This window comes from Haliotis cracherodii, unplaced genomic scaffold (assembly GCF_022045235.1).
Source record: "Haliotis cracherodii isolate W230 unplaced genomic scaffold, xgHalCrac1.p SCAF_9, whole genome shotgun sequence".
Classification (NCBI taxonomy): domain Eukaryota; kingdom Metazoa; phylum Mollusca; class Gastropoda; order Lepetellida; family Haliotidae; genus Haliotis; species Haliotis cracherodii.
Window position 1 is genome coordinate 51,471,131 of NW_027266343.1, and position 21,414 is coordinate 51,492,544.

General features: G+C 40.0%; 1 protein-coding gene across 1 annotated transcript; it reads right to left on the reverse strand.

Annotated features, from left to right (window-relative positions):
* Window positions 1-1,062: 1,062 nt before the first annotated feature.
* On the reverse strand, window positions 1,063-15,820 carry LOC139453213 (uncharacterized). Its single transcript, XM_071234842.1, has 4 exons — window positions 15,745-15,820; window positions 7,361-8,583; window positions 4,669-4,762; window positions 1,063-1,385 (listed from the first exon to the last, which is right to left on the reverse strand). Exons 1-4 carry the CDS (start codon window positions 15,818-15,820, stop codon window positions 1,156-1,158), a joined length of 1,623 nt encoding a protein of 540 aa, XP_071090943.1. The 3' UTR covers window positions 1,063-1,155.
* Window positions 15,821-21,414: the final 5,594 nt, after the last annotated feature.

Consider the following 21,414-nt stretch of genomic DNA (forward strand, 5'->3'; position numbering starts at 1 on the left):
TTTCCCTTAGACATAGAGTTCCCTTAGACCTAGAGATCCCTTAGACACAGAGCTCCCATAGACACAGAGTTCCCTTAGATATAGATATCCCTTAGATATAGAGTTCCCTAAGCCATAGAGATACGTTTGACACAGAGATCCCTTAGATATAGAGATCCCTTTGACATAGAGCTCCCTTAGACATAGAGTTGCCTTTGACACAGAGCTCCCTTAGACACAGATATCCCTTAGACATAGAGTTCCCTTAGACATAGACATCCCTTAGACATAGAGATCCCTTAGACATAGAGCTCCCATAGACACAGAGTTCCCTTAGATATAGATATCTCTTAGATATAGAGTTCCCTAAGCCATAGAGATACGTTTGACACAGAGATCCCTTAGATATAGAGATCCCTTAGACTTAGAGATCATTTAGACATAGAGCGCCCTTAGACATAGAGATCCCTTAGACACAGAGCTCTCTAAGACATAGAGTTCCCTTAGACTTAGAGATCCCTTAAGCGTAGAGTTACCTCAGACATATCATCATGTGAGTGTTTGCTATACTACCGTGGGATTTACATCTTGCCGCTCGAACCATGTTTTACTACCTTGGGATTTACATCTTGCCGCTCGAACCATGTTTTACTACCTTGGGATTTACATCTTGCCGCTCGAACCATGTTTTACTACCTTGGGATTTACATCTTGCCGCTCGAACCATGTTTTACTACCTTGGGATTTACATCTTGTCGCTATAACCATGTTTTACTACCGTGGGATTTACATCTTGCCGCTATAACCATGTTTTACTACCTTGGGATTTACGTCTTGCCGCCATAACCATGTTTTACTACCGTGGGATTTACATCTTGTCGCTCTTACCATGTTTTACTACCGTGGGATTTACATCTTGCCGCTATAACCTTGTTTTACTACCGTGTGATTTACATTTTTCCGCTATAACCATGTTTTGCTACCGTGGGATTTACATCTTGCCGCTATAACCATGTTTTACTACCTTTTACATTTTTCCGCTATAACCATGTTTTACTACCGTGTGATTTACATTTTTCCGCTATAACCATGTTTTACTACCGTGGGATTTATATCTTGCCGCTATAACCATGTTTTACTACCGTGGGATTTACATCTTGCCGCTATAACCATGTTTTACTTTATTTTGTAAAAGGTCCACTCGGTATTGTAATCTGAACATGAAAGTCCGCCGAACACAATGTCGCAGTTGTTGTCCAAGGTGAGGCTGTTGTAGTTGACGCCCCTACAACCGGCATAAAGGAAGCAGGTTAGTTGACAGGCTTCTGCACTAGGCATCCTCATGTGCTTGATGGTAAAGGATATGATTCTTCTCTTCTTCTTGACGTCCATCGTTGCCATTTGCACTGCAAAGAAATCCAAGAAAAGCAGCTTTGTTAGGCTTCATGTGATACTTCCACGTATTGGATTATCAAGTTTGAAAGGCATAGAGGTCCATTTGGTGGGGTGAAATGGGGTGTAAGGTCGTTTGTGTGTGTGTGTATTTTTTGTATTTTTTTTTCGTTTGTGTGTGTGTGTGTGCGCGTGCGTGCGTGCGTGCGTGCGTGCGTGCGTGCGTGTGTGTGTGTGTTCCCTTACACATAGAGTTCCCTTAGACATAGATATCCCTTAGACGTAGAGTTACCTCAGACATATCATCATGTGAGTGTTTGCTATACTACCGCGGGATTGAGTGTTTGTTTTACTACCGTGGGATTTACATTTTCAAGACTTTGGCTCACTGAGCATTCAGGTCATTCAGACTTTCGTCCATAAATAATGAACGGTCTTTGAGTGTTGATCCGGAAACAGCCCCTCCCCTAATTTGAACTTAAGTCCAGAAAGAGAAAACAAATATGATATAATAATTTAAAAGTCCTAGATAGAAAAAAGCACACGTTCATGACCAGACTTCTATCTGTGCAGTTTGGTCCAGAAATATTTAGGTTGTGCCCCAGACGCAAAACGTGAAGGAAGGACAGCACCCATTGCGATATCACCCTGATATATACTGATTTCAAATTGTTTTCAACAGCAACAACATAAACTTACAACAGAAGACTTTCAAGACAAGATTGCACAAGGTAGATTCTAGCGTCAATGTAAACGCACTGAATGAGCATCTTTCTGTTGTTATAATTCCTGTGGATGTGGATATATAATGCCAATGCTCAATGCATGGTGTATTAAGTATGGAGACGATTCTTGTAAAGTTTGAAAATATTTCATCAGGTTGGTTCAGAGAAGTAGCTTGTTGAAGACATGTGTCCAAAACAAAAAATAAAATGCATTCTGAAAATCTTGATTCCAACAAGGCTGCTATAACATGCTTGACCAACGACCAAAGTACATTAAAAGTAAAGTATCCAAAGCAAAAGAAACGTGAAATTTAAGAGTAATTTCTGTATTCCAATGTGAGCATGTCACTTTGAAAACAAACATCAATGTTTTTGTCATAAAAAGGAGCAGGCGCTCTAGCTAACATGCCGGTAACATCTCGGTGTGTCAGCTTAATGTTGGTGGAACGCAGATATGATCCGGGTCCTCCACATTGGTTAAATGAATAATTATATTCAGGATTCAGGAAGACGCTAACTAACGATAAATACATTATGGTATGCTATTGCTTCCTGGGGCATCTAACAACACTCATTCACTCACCTACCCAACACACGTTAACACACACAACCATAATCGAAACAAACCATCTTTTCATTCATCCACTCACAAACGTACCCATCAAACCACTCACACGTACACAACCCCAACCCAACTTTCCTTCATTAATTAACATGTTGAATATTGTCGATCGTCTAGAATCTTATCATTTACCTTTGGAATTGACTAGTAAGTTCCCTCATATGAATCAAACATATAATTAATTAAAACATGAGGGTGTCACTGAGAAGAAACTAATATTGAATGACGAATTTAGGAAAAGTATTTACTGCAATATTAAAAAATAGTATTTCTAAATTGACGAACGTGCGTGAAAGGATTCAGGAATTTCAAGCCCTCTTCAGAAAAAGTTATTCTACCTCAGATCATATATTTACACTTTATGCACATATTCGAAAATCCTTGTCATGTAGCTTTTGTAGATTCGAAAAGGCTTTTGATTCTGATTCCATTTTACAATGATTATATAAAAGGATTATATAAAAAGATTATTTAATGGCAAACACCGATAAACGACTTTGTAGTTATTTTGACGACAAAGAACGAATCTAATATATTAAATCTTTCTCTAAATATTAAGTATACATTAGCCAAAAGAAATAAATAATCAAACAACGTGTATATCCCAAGGTGTAACATTTATGATTGTATCTACATGCGTAACTTTTGACTTTGACCTATCCACCACTCACCCATACACCTTCCCAACCTTCTCATCCAACTACTCATCCACACACCTACAAAACCCACGAATCAAACCACTCACCCACAAACTAACAAACCCAACCATCCAACCACTCACCTACCCAACCCAACCATCCAACGTCCCACCCTCACACTAACCAACCCACCAATCCAACCAATCACCCACACAATAACTAACCTACCCGTCCAACCACTCACCCACACACCTACCCAACTCACCCATCCAACCACCCATACACCTTCCCAACCTTCTCATCCAACCTCTCACCCACACAACCAACCCACCTATCCAAAGTCCCACCCACACACCTAACCAACCAACCCGTCCAACCTCTCACTCGTACAGTAACCAACCCACCAATCCAACCACTCACTCACACAATAACCAACCTACCCGTCCAACCATTCACCCACACACTAACCAACCCACCAATCCAACCACTCACCCGCACACTAACCAACCTACCTATCCAACCACTCACTCACACAATAACCAACCTACCCGTCCAACCACTCACCCACACACTAACCAACCCAACCATCCCACCACTCACTCACACAATAACCAACCCACCCGTCCAACCACTCACCCGCACACTAACCAACCCACCAATCCAACCACTCACTCACACAATAACCAACCTACCCATCCAACCACTCGCCCACACACCTACCCATCGAACCATTCACCAACTAACCTACCCAACCCACCCATCCAACCATTCACCCACACACTAACCAACCCATACAACCACTTACCCATACACTTACCCAACCATCCAACCACTCACCCACACACTAACCAACCCATCCAACCACTTACCCATACACTTACCCAACCATCCAACCACTCACCCACACACGAACCAACCCATACAACCACTTACCCATACACTTACCCAACCATCCAACCACTCACCCACACACTAACCAACCCATACAACCACTTACCCATACACTTACCCAACCATCCAACCACTCACCCACACAAGAACCAACCCACCAATCCAACCACTCACTCACACACTAACCAACCAACCACTCCAGTCACTCACTTACAAACCAACCCGACCCACTCATTTACCATTTACTCACAAACAAACCATCCTCCCTGTCACTCGCATCTTTACCTTCCTCACAACTACATCAACAACCAATCAATCTACCCACTCACCGTCTCTCCAACTCAATATAAAGATTGATTGACATAAAGGTCAGACAGAATTGCACAATACGTTTCAGCAGATATTGACAATACGACGTTACCGTTGGTGCCGTTTGAGACGTAGTTTCCCAGTCCCCCAGACTTGACACAATACGACGTGTCCAGGGATAGAGGTGGAGGGGGGTCTGTCCAATTCTGGAAACAAGATATCGGTATCAGTCGATATCGGCAGAGAACGACAACGCTGTTGTCGACACTGCGACACAGGATGTGATTGCTGCCTGGGCATCACGATCTCCCTGAGACTTGTCATTGTACTAACATTTACAGTGTGTGGCACGGGTGAGACTTACATGATGCTTTTGTTATCACAGTGGATGTCGGAAGGAAATACGTTTTCACTTTCAACCTCTTCCGCCCGATGGCATTACCAATTAATATTTTTTTTATTTGAAGTTTACACGATGGACGGCTTTTCCATTGGACGAGAAGTCGGTCACATGACCGCGAAATTGACGTTCATAAGTGTATGAACGACACAATTTGACGTGCATACGTTTTTCACGAGATCGTGTTCTTGAAATAATGTAAACACTGACGGACTACTTCCACATTCCTGGGGAACCCCCTGGGAATTCCAAAGCACGAAAACATACATAAGCGTTCTTTCTGATCATTTAGAACCTTTATTCTTGCTCTCAGTGTTTCAGTATATATTGAGAAATGTCAGAAAGCGTGACTGCATGATTGTTCACGAATATCCTCGCTGCGGCCTATCCTAATGAACAAACGAAGAAAAGCACATCTAAATTATATTAATATCGACTCAAACCCCGCCTAGGCTGACATTGACCGTGTCCAGTAATCTATGAATTTACCTTAGTGTCTGTTTGACGCATCTTTATTCACCTTTCAATGATCGGCCAGTTGATCAATGATGCCTAACACATGTAACCGCCACAGGTTCATTAACAACTTCGGAAATCTCTCCCGTCACGCTTATCGTGTCGGCCATTTTGACGTCTTGTACTTGATGTAAATGAATTACGACGCGCTGTCATTGTGACTGACTTAATGAGGTAGTTCTTTACAGACCTTTCTCATCTAATGAGGATATGATTTGAATACATGTGCTGCGTAAGATGTTTCTGAAGAGCAAGTTGTGCATCCATACGCCCATGTCACCTCTCTTTTTGAGGAATTATTTCACTCTGCGATAAACTGGTTGTTGTATGTCTGTCAGTGTAAACATGAAGTCACACGTACTAAATAAAATTGTGTTTAGATCTTGGCCTACATCATTTGAGGTAAGAAATTGTTATAAAAAAATTATAAGAATTGACAAGCTCCGACGTTCATACAGTTTGGTCCTCACTCTATAAAGGTTCATACTCCAATGAACTCACACAAAATGAAGGTGAATTCTTAATAAAGGCCACATTTAGAGCGCAACACTTCACACTAGATATACTCTAAGCGCATGAAAGTACAGTGAGAGAGTTTGGCTGATGACCGCTTTGAACAGTATTTCAATTATATCAATCACTGGTTTGTCTTGTCCAGGCTCGATTATTCACAGACTGCCGTCATATAGCTGGAATATTGCTGAGTGCGGCGTTAAACAACAAACAAATTAAAATCAGTTATATCACGGCCGCTCAGCTTGATGTGTAGGAAGGTCCGACATACATATTTATCACTTTGGTGAAACCCATGAAACTACCGATAACTCGATTTATCATATAATGGGTAGGTTTCTCGGCAGGATAAAGCCAACGGATAAAAACGATATCCGTTGGGGTCATATGCGGATAGAGATGTAAATATCAAAGGTCAAGTAGGACTACTTTCACTGTTTATAAACAAACATGGCGTCGCCCTCGTCATTCGGCAATCGAGTCAGAATTAACCATCGGGAATCTGGATAAACTACAGCGATAACTGCTATCATTATCAAATGAACAGTCTAATATACTTAAAATCAGTGCCTAGCTGTGACGTAGCGAAGGCATTTTATAAGTTTTGGCAACTTTGGAGAAACAAATTGCGAGGGCACGAAGCCTAGCCAAGCGGGATCAACAACCATATCTGTGCCTCTGCGGCTGGAAACCTCCACAAATTAAAATAGTTGGATTTGGCCGAAATATGTTTGAATTGTTACCTTGTTTCGTTTTGTCGCTGTGTGTACATCTGACTACACTTCTTAACGTTATGACAGGCCATACCGACTGTCAACAACGTCTGACCGTGGCCGTGACGTCTCATAGACTAGGGTAAGAGTAGCTTCTCTTTGACAAAGGGCAGTTACTCTTGCGGATAGACCGATGGATTGCCGCGAAAGGCAAATAAAAACAACTCTTGTTTTGCGTATGTGTTGCTTCACCACTGTATAAGAAACAGATTTCAGTTGGAACTATATTGGCTACGGTCACTGTCCGACTGACACATCACTAACGCTGTGACGTAATAAATATTAATGCGCGCATTCCATGAAAATTCGCAATGTTTCGGTAATGTTTGTGAGAGAGATTTTGAAGCACAGAATTAAAGAATGACATTATATGATAAAGAGGTTATCACGCTTGTGTGTTTGGGGATGGTAAATATCCTGCATAAGGAATAAACATTGTATTTAGCGAGCCTTGGCGAGCTTAAAACATACTATTTATTCCTAATACAGGATATTTACCATCCCAAAACACACTCGCTTGATAACCTCTATATATTTTTGATGCTCAATAAATCTCTACTTGATATTCTTTCATCGAAGTTATTGTAACAATATCGCTTTACCTTGGACGTGACTGTTTCGATCAATGCGGAGCCGAAAGTACCGTGGTCACCGCTGCCGATTAGGTATGCTGTAAAATTCCCCCCGTCGCTGCTAGATATGCTGTGCACAGCATCATATCCCTCTACTGGTACAAAACACCCAGTTTCCATCGTACCACCTACCGCCATGCACAGCGTTTCGTTTGGGGGGGATTCGCCGTTCAACAATATCCCTCCCTGGGGGACAGCAGGTACTACAATATAGTGCTCAACGTTGTCATTTGCGTCGTCATTTACAAGCGTGAAGGTATATTGAGAAACATACCCTGTAGAATGCGCGACTATGAAAGCTGGAGAACTAGATTCGCCATTTTGAATCACCATGGCAACAAGTATTGGATATGTCGCGCTGATTGTATGGAAACTGTCACCAGAAACGTTGACATCAATATAATCCCCTTCTCCAGTTATCGTTACTGTATTTACACCATCGACGGTAACATCTGTTAACCCAGATGTTGCTACAATCCGACAAATGCAACTTCCGTTTCCGCCCGGAAACCCGAAAACTGTGTAACTTATTGCGAGACTGTCTAAAGGTACCATGTGGTCCATGAGGTTGCTTTCAGCAACTGCTCCCGCTATTACTGAGACATCTTTTGAGGACGTAATTTTGGTTCCTGATAAGTCAGATCTCGACTGTATTTGCATGACATATCGCCTACTGCCCGAAGATTTACACGAAATACTCTGCCCAGTGACGTTACACTTTGTTTCGTTGGTAAATCTGGAAAATATTTCTTCAACGTCAATTCCATTTTTAAAGGTCACGTCTAAAGCTGCATCGTTAAAAACAGCAGAAATGCCGATCGTCGAATTCCATGTTTCTGCAGCGTTCGGAGCAAAATATGAGACGGTTATATACTCTTTAGATAGTTGTGAAATGTCTCTCAACTGGTACATTGAATGGTCAGTCTTGATGAAAATGGCGGCTGCATCTGAGGAAACGATGACGAGGATGTTGCCAGACTCTGCCTCTTCGGGTGACATTCGCACCGAGGTAGGCAATGGTATACCCTGCATGGTGTTGGGGTCCAAACTGGCCTCCTTGAAAAAGCCAAAAGCCCTCATCCACATCTGGACTGGTCCTTGACTTGTTGATGCAAGGAAGATAATATCTGTGTCGTTTGATGCGGTTGCTGTGATCATTGATGAGTAGGTTTGGGTCGCAGCAGATGGACAAACTGAAAAAGAGTAATAAGTTAAGTTGTTGAAGAATATTCAAGCCAATTGTTCATAAACGAAAATATGCTTCCCAACTTTTCACATACATGTATATCATGGCGTATATCCCTTATACGCCATGATACTAGGTTTGTGCCTTTGATTGGTGTGTTGAGTTCTGCCACAGACAGTATTAGTCTTGCCTGAACCACGGCAGCCTGGATATAAAAGAATCTTGGCGAGACAAAATTGTGGTTGATATTACTATCGCCTTCGGAGTAAGATGACACCAATGAATCAAGTCACCGAGCCTGAACACCCGATTCCTTATGTCGCATAGATACTGTGGGGGCGGTCGGGTAGCCTAGAGGTTAAAAAGCGTTGGCTCGTCACGCCAAAGACCCGGGTTCGAATCCCGACATGGGTACAATGTGTGAAGCCAATTTCTGGTGTCCCTCGCCGTGATATTGCTGGAATATTGCTTAAAGGGGCGTAAACAATACTCACTCACTCATAGATACTTTGATCAATTAAATCCTGGATTCCATATGGGGCGTTGGGGTAAGGGTGGGTTTTACGAATTGGACTGATACCTTTACCATGGTACTTGTCGGAATTGTAAGAAGGATAAAACTTCATGTATCACTCAAGGCGTATACAAAAATTAACCTTAGCCCCTAAACCCGAACAATAAAATAGTGCTCTGTAACTCACATGGATATGTACTCATCAGTTTAAAACGTAACAAAGTCACAAACTTAAAACTATATGCTGTCAGCATTGATATTCATATATGGTCTGCACAAACACTTAGGACTGAATACTGACACTACAATTTACAGATTTGAACAAAATAGTATGTCATCATGAGGTGAAAGATGCCAAAGTTCAGCTTTCTGAGCCTCTCAATTGCAGAAGAGAAGACGTTTACAGAGCCAATTTGAGAGCATGAGAATGGCCATAAATAGTCTTTTTTTTCAATATGGCCGCGGTGGAGGTCATATTGAAAACTGGATTCAATCATGGTCCAAAGGTTAAAACAAGGTACAGATATAAAATATCGTGAAAAACGAAACATATGTGTCGATTCCCACTTCTAAACTATGTCTGAGTAATGGCCGTTTATCCATATAAGGTATTGATTCAGCGTTACTAGCGTTTATAGATTCGAATTCATATCTTGAGGCAACGAACGGTGATAAGGGTGGTTTCGCAAAGTTAAGTAACTGATATTATATACTTAATGTTCCATGTATTCAGTAGAGAGGGTTAAGAATTTACGTTAATATTTCAGTCATGTAGCGATAGGGAACACATTATACATTCACTAAGAACATGCATAGTGATACAACTAGTTAAATATCATAGACTCAATAAAAAACAAGCGACATGGATGAGAGCAGAAAAACTTCCTGACATAAAAACATTCCGATAGGAAACCTCTGTTAAAGCAGTGTCCAGTGTAAAATGCAGACTATATAAGCACGTGTTTATGAATCAGGTGTTGTGATGATAGGTATTCGCAAAAAGGTGCCAACACATGTAATGGCAAGTCAGTTCTTTACCTGAAACTAAACACGTGAACCTGATCAAACAACCTTTGAAATCTTCCTAGTGAGTGAGTGAGTGAGTGAGTATGGTTTTACGCCGCTTTTAGCAATATTCCACCAATATCACGGCGGTGGACACCAGAAATGGGCTTCACATATTGTAGAAATCTTCCTAGAAAGAGCATGCTCATGTAACATTATACACCAAATATATATAAATTGTCAATGCAGGAGAATCACCAGTCTAGATTATCCGCCGAAATAGATTCCACTTGGCGTAAAGGGCAAAAATAGCAGTGGCATTTATATGAATTGGGGACTGAAAATCAGTGATTGCACCAGGCGGACAACAGGGTAAGTATGTCCTGCCCAACAGATAAAACAAAAGGCTGAAGCTGATAGCAATATCGATATCGCTAGACATGAAGGGAAAGTTGACGTTTGGACATTGCATCACCCCTGGACAGTAATTTCTCTCTCTGTGAATCTTTATGCACAGGTGTGATAGTGGTGTACAAGTTGAAAAATTAAATGTTTTGATATAATTGAACTTTGTGCTTATTGTAAGATTGCAAAAACTCAAGCACATCCGTGGTGGTCCATGCACGTTTGTGGTGACAAATCAAAGTTCAATTCCTAGTTAAGAAGGTGAATACATGGTTGTTGAATTTTATTTCACTTTTTTTCACGAAAACATAGTTTTTCAAAACTAAACTTGAAAGCTCAAACAAACTATACAGTTTATTCGCCACCGCCAACAAACTGATCATTAGGGGCACATTTCAGAAACTATTCATGTAGTACACACACACACACACACACACACACACACATACATACATACATACACACACACACACACACACACACACACACACACACACACACACACACACACACACACACACACACACACACACACACACACACACACACACACACACACACACAAGCCTTAGAAATCAAATTCTAGTTAGCAAAATGTACTTCTGCGAAACGATTCAAAATGTCAGCGGAATAAAATACATCATAAAGCTACTGATCGCCTAGCGCCTCCATCTTAGCATCTTACCGGATTGTACATCACGTGAAGCTATGCTGGGAATTAACTCTTGGGGGTACTGGAGGACGACATCTGAATCATTGTTCCGGAACATTTAATACACAATATATAGACCCTAAAGCAACTGTCGCAGTGAGCGGATTGCCTGCTCTACGTCGCAAGCACAACGATGAATGACAGGTGAGAGGAGCTCCACCTCAACATCAGGGCGATTCCTCCGAGCCGCACATCCTGCTCGCGGTCGACTCCTTACATACCTTAGCTTCATAAAGTTTGATAGTTTATATCATTTGTCATTTTTTTACACTCTATTTTTCAATTTATTTCACATTCACATCTTATTTTAGATTTATTTTGCATTTTATTTTGACTTGTACCATATGTTAAGGTAACCGTTTTCGCAGGTGACTTGCCTTTACATGTGTTTGTGACGGGGCCACCGGTGGGGCGGGATGCGCTCACCTTTTCGCGAACACTTGGTATCATCACTGTTTAATAGTGATTCATAAATACAGGTTCCCGATATAGTCTGATCTAGTCAGTCGACTCTGCCTTTGACAGAGACTTCTCTGTACTTTGACAAGGTTTTGCCACTTTTATATAAAGTTACACAAACCTAAACACGTACAATTAAATATTACAACTGCTCATTTAACTAGAACGTGTTAAGAAGATCTCAGATGGGAATTAAGAACAAGAGGATGAGTATTGGCCCGCTTGACTTAAGCTGTTATAAAGTAAGAGCTCGGTGTCATGGCGCTTGTTGACGAGGAAGCGAAATTAGAAAATATGGTTTGCACGACCCCAACTTACATGATACTACCCGATGCATAAACGGTGGGAATATGTTAAGCTGTAACTGCCACCCTGTGACAAAAGCAAGAACAAATAAAAGCATAAAACGTCCGCTATTTCCTAGGGCCGTTATACTTGGAGTATCGTCGGTCAAGATGTAGAGATTCTGTGCTTGGTCTTAACGTATATCAGTGTCTTATCAAAATCTTAAAAGTTTGGATACACAAAAATGGTTAATTAGTAAAAGTGTTCTTCAACTGCATATTGTCATTTCGTCTGTTTACATAGATAGCTTGGCAACAATGTAAACTATTGATCCTTTAACCATCAAACCATGGTCTGTGATCATCGATAGTTCGACCTGTCACTGTAGGAACTCATGTACCATAACTACTTATTCAATTTTCATATTGTTCCTTTGCAACTGTACACTGGTTTTATAAAGGAACTATGTCGACGAAACAGTTGTCATCTCCAGCCGTTGTCAAGTTTTCAGGTCAACAATATTTACATAATCAACAGAATTCAAATGAAAACATGCGCTTTGCTGTTGAGACACCTGCGACAATAGAACCCTTCATATAAATTTCGTTAGACAGTGTTTTGAACTTTTAGATACTCATTGATATAATGTCTGATAGTTTGTAATACAAAGTAGGCGCGGTGTGGGGGCATTGTTATATGACATGAGATTGGGATAACCAATTCCATCATTGATCGTGGACTTTGTCGCATTTTGGGGTAAACAATGGATCCAAGTAATGCTTGATCTTGAAGCAAATTTTCGATTGATAATCGATCTGTTTACAAGCGTAAACATCATCATTGAATTTAATGCAGGCTGGTGTATTTCTACGAACAAAAAGAGTTTATCTAAATGATAGACTCGATAGCACCCTGTTTGTTGTCAGCTTGGTAAAAATGGGCATTGGTACAGTGTATCATGGTTGCCCGGCATCGATGTCCACTGTTTGTGTAATCAACAATTAGTTCTGCCCAGGTAAATGTATTGTCAGTGAGTGAGTGTCTAAGTGAGGTACAGGTCTTGAGTGAGTAAGTGAGTGGGTGTTGTTTAACGCCGCACTCAGTAATGATATCACAGTGACTGAAAGCACGCGAAACCAAGAACGGGGCACGCTGTCAGTAAGTCTGACCATCCGATCCTCTCTAATGGGATCTCGCGACAAGCGTTGGATACAGAAGACAGATTTTGCATGTGAATACCCACGTCGACTGAGATCAGGGATATAGTTAAATTGTATTGTGGTCGGACTCCATGTAGTGTTGAACAATATTTCAGTTATGTCTCGGGGTGTCAACTTAATGTAGGAGGAATGTTCAAACAGAACGTAAGGGATGAGATCTATAAAAGCGACAAAGCCTTTTCCATGGTCACAAGAAATCCCTGCTAAAAGCAGAGTTGATTGTGCAATTTCAAATGTATCATGGGCATGTATTTCTGAATCACTATAAAACAGTGACAATACCAGCTGTTCGCGGAAAGGCGAGCGAATCCTGCCCAACCGGTGGCACCCGTCACAAACACATGCAAATGCGAGTCAAATTTGATCTAACAACTTTTAAGCAAAGGTCGTGTGACGCTCTTTGACATCGTCGTAGAAAGATCATGATCGATCGTACCTAAAACGGGGCGGTCGGGTAGCCTAGTGGTTAAAGCGTTCGCTCGTCACGCCGAAAGCCCGGGGTCAATTCCCGACATGGGTACAATGTGTGAAGCCCATTTCTGCTGTCCTCCGCCGTCATTTGGATGTAATATTGCTAAAAGCGGCGTAAGGCCATACTCACTCACTCGTACCTAAAATGTTGTGAAATGTGAAATCTGAAATGTAGACACCAAAGGAGGTGCTGAAATATTGCTCGACATAAGGAGAAAGTTGACTATTGGAAACTTGGAGTCATCCCTCTTGTCATTCAGGCGTGTGGAGAGTTTTTATGTCACTCTGAATCTTTATTCACAGATCTAAATACGAAACAGATGAGGAGACTTAAGGTAAACTTCTTCAACGAAACTTCCAAATTACCTTGTTTTGACTTTGCCAATCCGAGCCGATATTAACATGCATATGCATTAAGAAACAGATTAGCAAGAAGGGGAACACAACGGGTACCCGTGGGTTAATGGGCTGCCTATACGTCATATTCCCAAATTGTACATGGGTGTTATCAATGAGAAAGTCCAGCATTTCACATATTGTTTTCTCAGTAAATTTCAGAAGGTATTTGCTTTCATTTTTGACACATTGTCCTGAACCTCTGAAGACAGATATTTAACTATATCTAGTGTCACCACGACTGAATTGAAATTGGTTCTTTTCTGAGATTGCATAAATGTCAACCAAGTCCTTTTTGAATCTTTGAGAATCCACATGGTAATGATTGCAATAGTTTCAAATACTTTCTGTGAACATACAGAAAGTCCTTGCTTGATTGTAGTAATGATTGGTTAATTTTTTAAGAAAGGGATTTGGTGGTACATTTTCTGAACCCAGCAATATCTTTCTCTTGGTGCGGATTGTCATGGAGCTATGGGGCAGTACAAAAGAGGATTGGACATGGATTCCGGTTTTAGAATCAAGTCAAACGTTGAAAGTACTGATGGATGGTTTGGACATATTTATTCCTCAGTTATTATAGTTGCCTACCTTATTTGTGTCATTACTTGTCACTTATACCAAGTACCTTGATCACACAATTAATGTAGTTATGTTTATCTATCATCATTGTGTTATTTGAGCCTTGTCTGTGGGAACAGACGCATCCTAGGTTCTTGGTCATTAAATTCTCTTCAGAAGCAAATATGATGAGCATAGACTTTAAAAGCCTTATTAAACAAATATGATAGATGAAGTTGTGGGAAATATTTGTTGAGAGTGAGATATTAGCTGATTTGGAAACAGTGAGCATGTCTATAACACCACGCTAAGCAATATTCCAGCAATGTCAAACCGGGGAATATCAGAAAAGTTTTTCACACATTGTGCCCGATTGGGCAATCGAACTCCGACCTTCGGAATGACAAACGATCGCCTCAACTACTTGGCTATCCCACCGCCCCTGGTAGCAAAGACCTGTTTGTTCCTGTTCTCGACACAATGTCGGCGTCCAGAAGGTTAATGTACATACATACATACATACATACATACATACATACATACATACATACATACATACATACATACATACATACATACATACATACATACATACATACATACAATAAGTATGGAGTTATAGGTTTTTTAATAAATACATGTAATAATAGTTGACGATATCATATTATTCATATATGATAAAATCTATTACAATGAAACGCTTGAACAAAAGGGTTTTTTGGGTTTTGTATTGTCGGTAAATCAACAGTTGTTTAGCTCCTCATGTCAGAGAGGGGCGGTGGGGTAGCCCTATGGTTAAGGCGTTCGCTCGTCACGCCGAAGGCCCGGGTTCGATTCCCGACATGGGTACAATGTGTGAAGCCCATTTCTTGTGTCCCCCCGCAATGGTATTACTGGGGTATTGCTAAAAGCGGCGTAAAACAATAAAAACTTACTCGCTCGCTCGCTGGCTCGCTCGCTCGCTCACTCACTCACTCACTCACTCACTCACTCAAGTGAACGCGTTAATATGATGTTATTTGCTTAACAATATAAAATATATTCAGTCATAGCTTACGTTTATGTTTGAATATTTGAAGGTTGTTAACGAAAACAAACGATGAAATAAATAAAACTACAAAATTTATAGATTATCCTTACCTGTTGAAAACGCGTCTGCACTGACAACAAACATCAAGAAAATCATAAAACATGTTCTCTCAGCACTCCTGGACATCTTGCTTGGTTGAATGTTAATCTAGAATGCGGCAAATATGAACAGTTGTCTGATAATGTGTTAACCTCAAAGACCGTTACGCTTACAGCGAAGGTATTGATCCAATGCAACAATACTTGTTATGTGTAGGCACTTTTGAGATTTAAACTATGAGCGGGGTGTATGTTTCCTTGGGTAAACAGTTAAGCTAGAACACACATATTTAGCTCAACTGACTGATAACCAAATGAGCTTATTTCCCCGTGTTATGGGTTCTTGGGCTCTTAAGAAACATTCGTAGTTTCCTCGATGATCACAAGAACAACTGTAAAACATCTCACTCACATAAGAGACAACTTTATCTCAAAACAAGCCATCATCCGAATATTTATGATGTCGATATTTACACATTTTAACTATTATGCACATTTTCAGACTTCATAATCCTACACTATAAAGTTTTATCTTTTTTTCAATAAGGGAAAGGAAGTGTGTGGTCTTATATTTAAAACATATAATAATATTATTTCCTTTTATAAAGTTGATATCTCACGTTCCTTGAAAGTTCACATTTTTTTATAATATACTTTTGTCTTATCTACGTTGCACTTATCAAACTATTTACTAAAAATATATAACTCTGTAGATTAACAATACTATCACCAAACATAAATGTCAATGCTCATCTGACAATAGAAAACGTACCCGTAAATGTTTGGTTTGTTTTCCCATAATGGCCTCGCCTATAGTAATTATTCATAGAATGTGGAACATTGAACTCGTATGAAGTCGGCCTAGTGGAACACGTTTCCTTGTGATCAACCATATTCTTCTTTCTGAAACCAATTATCGTGACAGCTGAACCTATAACTGTTATGCAATCGTAAAACTATCTTGTTTCGTTCAAAGAAAAAATGAATATTTCATTCGGATGTCAACTGTCTTTTAACTGAGTTCATGTCAATCGGTATGGTGTTCCTAGATTGCTTTTTAGTTGAGAAGTTAATTATGTGGGAGGGAGAGGAAGGCCTGAAGTGATGCAGTCCTTAGAGGTTTACCACTTGGGTGAAACTCATGAGCATGGGTATGGCGCTGACTGTTTGGAACAGTATGTGTGATGAGTGAGTGAGTGAGTATGGTTTTATACCGCTTATAGCAATATTCAAGCAATATCCCGACAGGGGACACCAGAAATTGGCTTCACACATTGTACCCAGGTCGGAAATCGAACCCGGGTCTTCGGCGTGACGAGCGAACGCTTTAACCACTAGGCTTCCCCACTGAATACTGGAGGAAAGTGACGCAGTTATATGACATTTTATGATAATAAAGTGAAACACACGCGTGCCACTGTTTGTCAGGCAAAGGATCATGATATTGTGCGAATCTCGCATCGGACGTTGGGCATCCCTGCCTCAATTATATGAGACATAATTTAGCAAGGAAAGTTTACATGTAGATACTGCTATCGTACAGCTGGAGAATATCGTGGGATTATGTTGACCTTTTCGGAAACGCCTGGGATCATCAATATTTTATAGTGATTCATAAACACGTACTTATGCTATAGCCGGAATCATAGCTTTCTTTAGATAACTGAAAGGGTTTTGTAGCTTTTTCAGAAAGTTCCATTTAAAATACCTATCAAATACGGAATGTTGATTTTTCCTAAAAGAACTTAGTCTGAAGTACTCACGGAAATGAAAAAAAACTTTTTTTCGATCTCAGATTTTAAATAAATGCAGTTAATATACAAAATATATGAATATTCAAACAACTCAATTACAACTAATTGGGCCTTGGTTTTTATGTCTTTTTTACAAGTAAAAGTGTGTAAAAATATGAACAAAACAGACTATTGTGAAACTGAGCATAACCAGGTGTTAGTAGATCAAGGTGAATGTCCGTGACCTATGACACCTTGACGACAGGTGAAAACAGGTGCTTGAAACCCACGTGCATGTAATTTGTCACTGGTTAGTGATTTGTGAGTGGCATTGTGGGATAGTGAATCATCGTCAAAATATCAGAACGTAAAAGTAACATATTCCCTTCTCAAACCACACCTTACATGTCATTATTATTATGTACATAAACATAGCTGTTATTTTTATTGTTGTTTTGATAACTTTTTTTCCAGGCTAATTTGCATACTGCCTGGACTTTTGAATGTTGAAAGTGCCTACAAATTACCTCCTGTAAAGTACATTTTGTATTGAGCACTGAGATAAAACTAGCAAATCCAGACTAGTACTTTTTGTTATTTGTTATTTCCTTTTTACGTAATGCTTTGTGTCGATTATTAAATCCAGCAAAACAGGGTTTTTTCATTTCCATGAGTACTTTAGTATTTACATCCTTGCAACGGACACTCATTTGTATATGACATTTAGGAGAGGAATAGGCAAACTCCATGGGAACTAATTGTGTTCATGTTCTTGCTGACTGGTTTCGTGTTATATGAGACCGTCTCATCTCTTTCATATTTATGAGACCATCTCATCTCTTTCATATTTATGAGACCATCTCATCTCTTTCATATTTAGATCTGTGCATAAAGATTCAGAGTGACAAGTGAGATGACTTCAAGTTTTCAATAGTCAAGGTTCACTTTGTGTTGAGCAATAATCTAGCAGTTCCAGTTCTTAGAGTCTATATTTCACAATTTGATAAGTAAAATCGAGCATGGTCTTTCTACGAAGATTTCAAAGAACGTCATACAAGTCTTGCTCAAAAGTTGTCTGATCAAGGTTACATTCATTTCAAAACGTGTTTTGGCAGACACGGGGAGGACAATTCAAAATTTGACACATCAACAAAAGTGATGTTCGATGCAATTCCCTATTTAGACTTGTAGCCCATGTTGCCGTGTTTTCTGCGGGTGAACAATTGGCTTTCCTTTACATGTGTTTCTGACGGGTGATACCGGTGTGGCAGGCAGGATACGCTCACCTATTCGCGAACACGTGGTATCATCACTATTTGAGGGTGATGCATGGTCGCATGCTCATGATAAAGTCGGCTTTAGCAGAGAGTTTTTGTGGCAACGGAAGGTGATTTCACATGCATATCATGGTTATGTGTCCACTTTGTGAATAGCCACGCAATAAAGAGTGTTGTTTAACGCCGCACTCAGCAATATTCCAGCTATATAACGCCGATCTGTAAATAATCGAGTCTGGACCAGACGATCCAGTGATTGATTTCGCATCAATCCACATAATTGGGATCGATGACATGCATCAACCAAGTCAGCGAGCCTGACCACCTTATCCCGTTAGTCGCCTCTTACGACAAGCATAGTCGCCTTTTACGGCAATCATGGGTTGCTGAAGACCTATTCTAATTCCTAACGTTAAATAGTAAACAGGTGTTATTAGATAGCGAAACTCCATATTTTGAGGTAGGAAACATAGCGTGCTTTGCCAAATTAGCTATAAGAAGTATTTAGAGTTGGCGGAGAACTGAGTTCTATGACACCACATGGGAATGTAAATAATACTATCCTTTCTCTTTGTTCTGATGACATTCAATCATTAGTAAAAATAGTTTATTGATTAAGAGAGAGGAATTGCGAAAATTGAGTTATATTACCGTTGCCTAGTTGTGTTTATTTTCGCTTTTTCAATTACTGAATACAGAAAGAATTCTCATGTGTATGCATGGAAAATAATGTTAAACAATTAATACATGCACATTGTCAAGGGTGTATGGTGCATGCTTCGTCGTTAGGCTCAGAAACTTCCAGTAGAATTGTATCAATTGTAGTGTCAGTGTAGTTTCCTGCATTATTGCCGTAACTCATGCAGCGCTACTACATCACAGTAATCAGTTAGAGAAATGTTGCATGGCCTTTTGTACTTCTACACTTTATATTGTCGCTACGATGAAGCTGTCAGTTTAGCCCATCATTTATTTAGCATTCATGTAAAATAATGACATGATCTTAGAACCTTTAATATTGACGAATGACGTACAAAAATATACGTTTGTGGTTTGACACCAAAGATGTTTGCAACGTGACGTAGTGTTGACCCAATTTTAAGTATACAAATGCATCTAATTTATTCTTCGGTCGTCAAATGACGTCTTGGACGAATGACGTTTAACTTAATTATTTTGGAGTGCAAATGATGATACCCAAAATACGTGTGTTTGGCAATATTATCAGTACTTTCAGTTCAATGAGATATTCTTGACTATTTGGGTTTTTTAAAAATTGATTTTGATTTTGAAATTAATTTAAAGAAACAAATAGCAAAAAATATTGCAAAAATATGTATAACGTGTCTAAATGTAGTCTATACATGTCACAACTTTAGTCGTCTTGGCCTTGCTGTGTCTGACAAGATCAAGATTAATATATTTCTCAATTTGAATAATTTAAACAGACTTTCACATCTTCAGTACTTGAACTAATATTAGTCATTTCCTTCATTTTTTATTACATCTTCCACTTTGCAATTCCCTATTTTGACTTGTGCCATAAGTTCTCGTGTATGTTCACGTGAATACTTGACTTGCCCGGGTTGTTTGTGACGGGTGCGACGGGTCACTATTTCAGATTGGTTCATAATCAATGCTTATGATATTGTTGGTATTGAACACTGGAGATTTCCTATGATTATGGAAAAGGTTTTGTAGCTGTTATTCTGATCACTGAATCTTGGGGTTTTGAAAATAAGATAAATAAACATAGAAGTTTTGCCATTTTCCTAAACAATATGTCTCAGATTAACGAGGGCTACACATCTTCCTAACAGTTAAGGGGGCACGGGTGGCCCAGTCGTTTAAGGCGCCGCAAGTCGCTGTGCAAAGTTGCGTCCCTTGGGCACGCCAGAAACCTATGATTGCGGGTTCGAATCCCAGTTCGCCCCGATTATGGTTCTAGGTTTGTCAGCACCATATCCGTTCTCGTGGGTTTCACTGAAGTGGTAAACGTCTAAGACCTGTATCACTTCGGGCTTTCCTCCAACATTAAGCTAACACTCCGTGATATAAATGGAATACTGTTAAAAGCGGCGTTAAACACAACTCACTCACTCACTCACTCACTCACTCACTCACTCCTAACAGTTAAGTGTTAATGGCGTTGTTGTTATTAGAAGAAAGCATATTATAGCAAGCATTTTCGAACAGCTTTAATTTCAGCATTGATTAAATCTACCTCCAGTAATGGTGCTTCACGTTTTACGTTTCACTTGTAACCTTCAGCCGGCTCGGTGAACGTCAACAAAAAGAATGCAGACAGCTTACTGACAATGATGTTTGCTTCGTTCGTAAAACTATTAATGATCTACCTAATACGACCTTCTCCGTGCGTGTATTGAGTGTTATTGATTGACAGCATGGCGAGTTTCAGCTTCATTGGTTCGGTTGTTGTAGATACGACGTTCTCGAACGGCGGCGGACAAAAGACACGGAATAAAACGACTTAGGCTTTTGCAAATTTAAACAGGTGGAAAGCCTTTGTGATGAATTCCCAAGTGCATAACACACATCAATTAGGATATTGACTGACATCGCGACTGAATCCTCTATTTGCGGGTTGAATGTTGCATAACGCCGTAGTCAGCAAAGTGGCGGCCACGTCCCGACGACCCGTAAGTGGTCGA

What these genes read in the sequence shown, in the direction of transcription:
- LOC139453213 (XM_071234842.1), bottom strand. Translation starts at nt 15,820, where the DNA reads ATGTCCAGGAGTGCTGAGAGAACATGTTTTATGATTTTCTTGATGTTT. An exon ending in TGCAGACGCGTTTTCAACAG is followed by an intron (nt 8,584 to 15,744) that starts GTAAGGATAATC and finishes ACTCTTTTTCAG; the next exon opens with TTTGTCCATCTGCTGCGACC. An exon ending in CGTCTCAAACGGCACCAACG is followed by an intron (nt 1,386 to 4,668) that starts GTAACGTCGTAT and finishes ATTTCTTTGCAG; the next exon opens with TGCAAATGGCAACGATGGAC.